The sequence below is a fragment of the Psammomys obesus genome, unplaced genomic scaffold, assembly GCF_907164565.1.
Source record: "Psammomys obesus unplaced genomic scaffold, mPsaObe1.curated_primary_1811, whole genome shotgun sequence".
NCBI classification, from domain to species: Eukaryota; Metazoa; Chordata; class Mammalia; order Rodentia; family Muridae; genus Psammomys; species Psammomys obesus.
This window is the reverse complement of record NW_026596088.1, coordinates 17010808-17015927: the sequence shown is the minus strand read 5'-3', so window position 1 is coordinate 17015927 and position 5120 is coordinate 17010808. Positions and strand designations below refer to the sequence as shown.

At 38.4% G+C, this 5120-nt stretch overlaps 1 protein-coding gene across 1 annotated transcript in view; it reads left to right on the top strand.

Annotated features, from left to right (window-relative positions):
* Positions 1-5120, top strand: part of Ipo7 (importin 7) — a 43784-nt gene that overhangs the window by 12708 nt on the left and 25956 nt on the right. Inside the window, exon 4 of the mRNA XM_055627391.1 lies at positions 1611-1769. Within this exon, the coding sequence (XP_055483366.1) occupies positions 1611-1769 (159 nt within the window). The remainder of the gene's footprint in view (positions 1-1610; positions 1770-5120) is intronic.

Below are 5120 nucleotides of genomic sequence, written 5' to 3'. Positions count from 1 at the left end.
TTTTTTTTTTTTCCAGAACAAACGACCATTTAAAAACTCTTATCTCTAACCATCTATCTGTCATCTATCTGTTATTTGGAGACTTTGTAGACCAGAATGGCCTTGAACTCAGAGCTGCTTACCACTGTCTACTGAGTGCTGGGATTAAAGGCTGCCTACCATTTTTATAGCATAAAAGTTCGTGCATGATGTTGTAGAATACACTTAAGATTCCTTATATTGTAATTGAAGTTTTATGTTTGTAAATTTTTATATAAAACTTGTGGAACGTAGCGTGATCAGATGAAAGAATAAAGAAAATGGTAGAGCCCTACTTAGTGGTGCATGGCTGTAATCCAGCATTTCAGAGGCAGAAGTGGGAAGATGGTTAGTTTATGAACAGCAGAAAGATCCTGTCTCAAAATGGCAAGTCCTGAGGGCATAGCTCAGTAGTAGGGTACTTTACTATCATATGCTGCCCCAACTTTTATTCCTGCACTAAGGATAAAGATACAAAAACTACAGAATACTCTCTTACAATGTGTAGGATGATTTTGGAAGACCTCTACCTCTACAGAGCAGGCATTGAAATAAAGCCTTCTTATGGGAGACAGGTGCCCTTATCACTGCCCCGTCTGGCCTGGTACATACTATATCATGCTGGCCTTGAACTCTGCTTCCCAAGTGCTTGGATTAATGGTGTGCCTGGCTAGCACTCTTATTTTATAGGACCTTGTAAATTTTTGTGTGGGAAAGGCAGAGTCTGATGTTGGCTGTCTTCAATTGTTACTTTTTTTTTTTTATGTGCATTGATGTGAAGGTGTCAGATCCCTTGGAATGGGCATTACAGACAGTTGTGAGCTGCTATGTGGGTGCTGGGAATTGGACCCGGGTCCTTTGCAAGAACAGACAGTGCTCTTAACCACTGAGCCATCTCTCCAGCCCCCAGTTGTTACTTTTTGAGCTTTTTGAGATAGCATTTCTCACTGAACTCAGAGAGCTCATTGATCTGACTAGGCTGGCTAACCAGCAAGATTCAGGGATCTTACCATCTCGACCACAGGATTATGCAGGTGTGCAGTGCTGCACCTGACTTTATCCGTGAGTTTTGGAGGATCAGACTCAGGTCTTCATGCTCGCAAAGCAAATACTGTGCTGACAGCGGTATCCTTGACCCTGATCTTTTGGGTTTTTGCAAAGGGTCTTGTTAAATCTAGTTAACCTGGTAGTCCAGGCAAGCCTTGAGCTCTAAACTTTTTCTGAGAAGAAGTATGAGCCACTTTGTGTTCCTGTGTTTGAAATTTTCTACAGTGAAAACTAAAAAGGCCTTTTGAGCCTAAGACTTGTGTACCTCAAACTGGCCTCAAATACATGATCCTTCTGCCTCTACCTCATGCTTTCTCCATTCATGTGTGTGTAATCAGGATTGGATGGCTATTGGGTTTCTTTAAAATTGATAGGAAGAGGTAGTTGTTACTGAATGAGTTGTATAAAGTATCTGCATTTTATGTGCATCCAAATACCTGATGGATCATTTGAAATTAAGCTTCATTGAAATGGTTTGTTTTCCTTTGAGTTAGCAAAGTGTTGTCTAGGTTTCTTCTTCCTTACTGATGAGTTTTGATTTTCAGGGTACAGCTTACTACTTGCATTCATCATATCATCAAACATGACTATCCAAGCCGCTGGACTGCTATTGTGGACAAGATTGGCTTTTATCTTCAGTCTGATAACAGTGCTTGTTGGCTGGGAATCCTTCTTTGCCTTTATCAGCTTGTGAAAAATTATGAGTAAGTGCCCCTCCTAATTACAGTTAAATATTTGAGACGTGGGAATAATTGTGAAATAGTCAATTTGAACATAGAAAGTTACGTTCGGTATAAGAGAATTAGTGAACTAGGTTAATTTATTATTTTCCAATTGAAGTAGGATTCTTATTCTGAAATTTTCTTTATTACACTTATTGTGTGTGTGTGTGTGTGTGTGTGTGTGTGTGTGTGTGTGTGTGTGTATGTGCATGTGCATTCAAGTATTCCAGTGCACACTTGCAGGATAAACTGCGACATCTACCTCTACTATGCTTGGTTCAGGGCAGATACACCCACCTGCTGAGCCCTGTTTGCTAATCCTGACATTTTTCTGTCAGTGTCCCTGAGAAACTGTGTTTGCCCTACCTACTGTCCTCAGTGTTTTGTTAAAATTTTTATCTCTTATTCAAAAATTGTCTCTAAAATTGGGCCTTCTCAGGAGGTACTGATAACAGGCTTTTAGATTTGTGAGTGTGTGCTTGTTTGAAGACGATGGGAGTACATTGAGCAATGGAGCACTGTTTCTGATCCTCTTGTTCCTGTAAGTTTCTGCATCTGCCTGGTCAAGAGCTAGGATTATAAATGTGCGCTACCATGTCCATATTTTGACATTTTAGAAGTTAATATATTCTGAGAAGTTCATATTAACCTACTTAATTTCCTGATTTTGAGTGAATTATAGTTCATTTAAATAGGTCTTAGTAGTTAGAAATATTTTAGACCAAAGAATTATCTTAGATCTGGTTTTGATGCTCAAAAGCCAGATTGTCATGGTGGCTCACAACCATCTGTATCTCCAGTCCCAGGAAATCCAAAGTCCTCTTCTTACCTTTGGCAGCACTAGGTAAACAATAGTGTATTGAACATACAACATGCAGGTAAAACACACAGCCATTAAAAAGAAGGAAAAAAAAAGCTTTGTTTTTTTTTTTTAAGTATAGTAAGCCAAACGGTAAAGGCTTTTCATCCAAGCATGTGGTCAAAACAATGAAATTGATAGGCACATGAAAGTATGATGTGGAAATATTTTAAGGAAGAATTTAGTATGGTATTCGTGACTTGACCTCCATTCCTAAGAACTAGATAGATGTTACTGTGAGCCCTCTAGTTCTGGAACGCCTCTGATACCCTTTGGAATCCCATTTCAAAGAACTGTGCTGTTCTGCATAGGTGTGAAAACACACCATTTACACCCTTGGTACTGGTGTTTTCTTGTGTCCCTACCAGCTACCCATCTTCCTGCTAAGGAATGTTCCAGCTGTTGCTCCAACTTCTATCAGAGTGCCAGGTGTAGTTCTGGTAAGTGAGTGACAAAAGCCATAGAAAATAGCAATAAGTTGGCAGTGTCTCAGGGTTTGAGTTTCATAACCTTAGCAGGAAAGACTATGAGAGATTTTTAAATGGGATAAAGAGGAGGCTACTACAATACTGGAATTTAAGTTTATTTTCAAGTAATGTTTATATACAGTACAAGGTATCACAAGGGATCTGTGGCTTCAAGCACGTCTAAGAAAATTTGTAAAGAAATCGAACTTTGGTCTTCAGCACCAAACATCCTCAGGAAATGTTTATTTTTAGGAGATCAAGGGGAGCATTTGATAAGGAAATTGTATCACACCTTACTGAATATTACTGAATAATATGAACAAATGAGAAAATGTGTAGAGAGCCAGAAGCAAGAAGTGGTAGTAAGGGGACACCTAACCCCACAGGTAGCCCCTGCGTAGATTTTGGGGGTAAAGCTAAACTTTGGAGAAATGCTAGAAGTTCAGTTAATCCCTGGTGAGCTAGATGTTAGGATAATAGTTTTTTGATATTAACACACTTGCTTTTTATGCTGTTGTGCATCAAAGTTGGGCCCTTATAAATGTTAGACAAACATTCTTTTCAGTTGAATTGTTTTGCTTGGCAAGGTAGGAATTATGAATATCGAAGAACCAGTGGCTTTTTATTAAAAAAAAAAATTAAGCCAAGTGTGATAATGCATACCTTTAATCCCACCCAGCACTTGACAGGCAGCTCTCTACACAGAGAAACTGTCTCTAAAAATAAATGAATTAATGGACAAAAAATTCCTGTGAGTGTGGTTCACCAATTATATTTATAATTGGAGACTTGTGATGGTAGCCTTTTTGTTTTGATTTACGTTAATTTGTCACAGAAATTTACCTGCCTTTGCCTGGTGTAGGTTACACATTTAGAAGCTTTTGGGTCTCTTATAGTATAATAATGTATTTTATACATAAATTGCCACTTTAATTGCCACTAGCTTATGTTAGTTTGGTAACTAACTTCCAGCTAATATTCAGTGTGATTAGTGAAGTAAGAGAAGAGTTCTACCATGTAAATTTCCATTTATTGTAGATGACCAGCAGGGTTGGAAAGAGGTTCATAATACAGTTTTTACTTTTATTGTCAAGAGGAAATTTTGTCTGTAGTTTATGTAGTCCAACTGGAGAGTTTATATGGCTTTCTCTGGCTGTGTGTCGGTATAGTGTATTTGAGAATCTCAGTATGAGACCCTTGACTCACAGATACAGAGTGCACATCGCCAGTGGGAATGAACAGAGGACAGAGGAGGAAGCCTGAGGTCATGCTCTATCATTATTGCCTTATTCTCAAGAAACATTGAACCCTAGGATAGGAGCTTAGCTGAAAACCCAAAAAGCTCCTCTCTTACTCCTTTATGCCTCATAGCACTTTGCCTACATTTGTACAGCCTTGGCTGCCTCTTCTTTCCCCCTCCCCCCTTTCTGGATGCTGGGATTCAAATTCAGGTCAGTTTGTTCTAGCCCTCATCATATGAATTTCTTTTATAAATTGTTACTGTTTATTGAGTTAGCATATGATTTTAGAAAGTATTTAAATGTGTGTGTGATGTGTGTGTATGTTGCAGGACATATGTAAGTTACAGAACTGATGTGGAACCAGGACAACGTTCAGTTCCTTTCTTTCCACCGTGGGTTTTGGGGATGGAACTCAAGTTGCTGTGCTTGTTCTTTTTTTACCCCCTTTCAAAACAAATATATAATTTTATTAAAAAAATTTTTTACATTAGTACAATTTATTCACTTTGTATCCCAGGTTGTGCCTGTTCTTAACTGCTGAGCCATCTTGTCAGCCCGTGATAATAATTTACTAACATATGCTGAGTATAATTTCTTGACCTATTAAAATATTTAAAATGAGTTAATAGCCACATTGTTTACCATTAGACTGGATATTTCTTTTCTATATTTAACTTCTTTGTGTAGAGGCCAGAAAATGACATCTGGTGTCTGCATTTTACACACACACACACACACACACACACACACACACACACACACACAC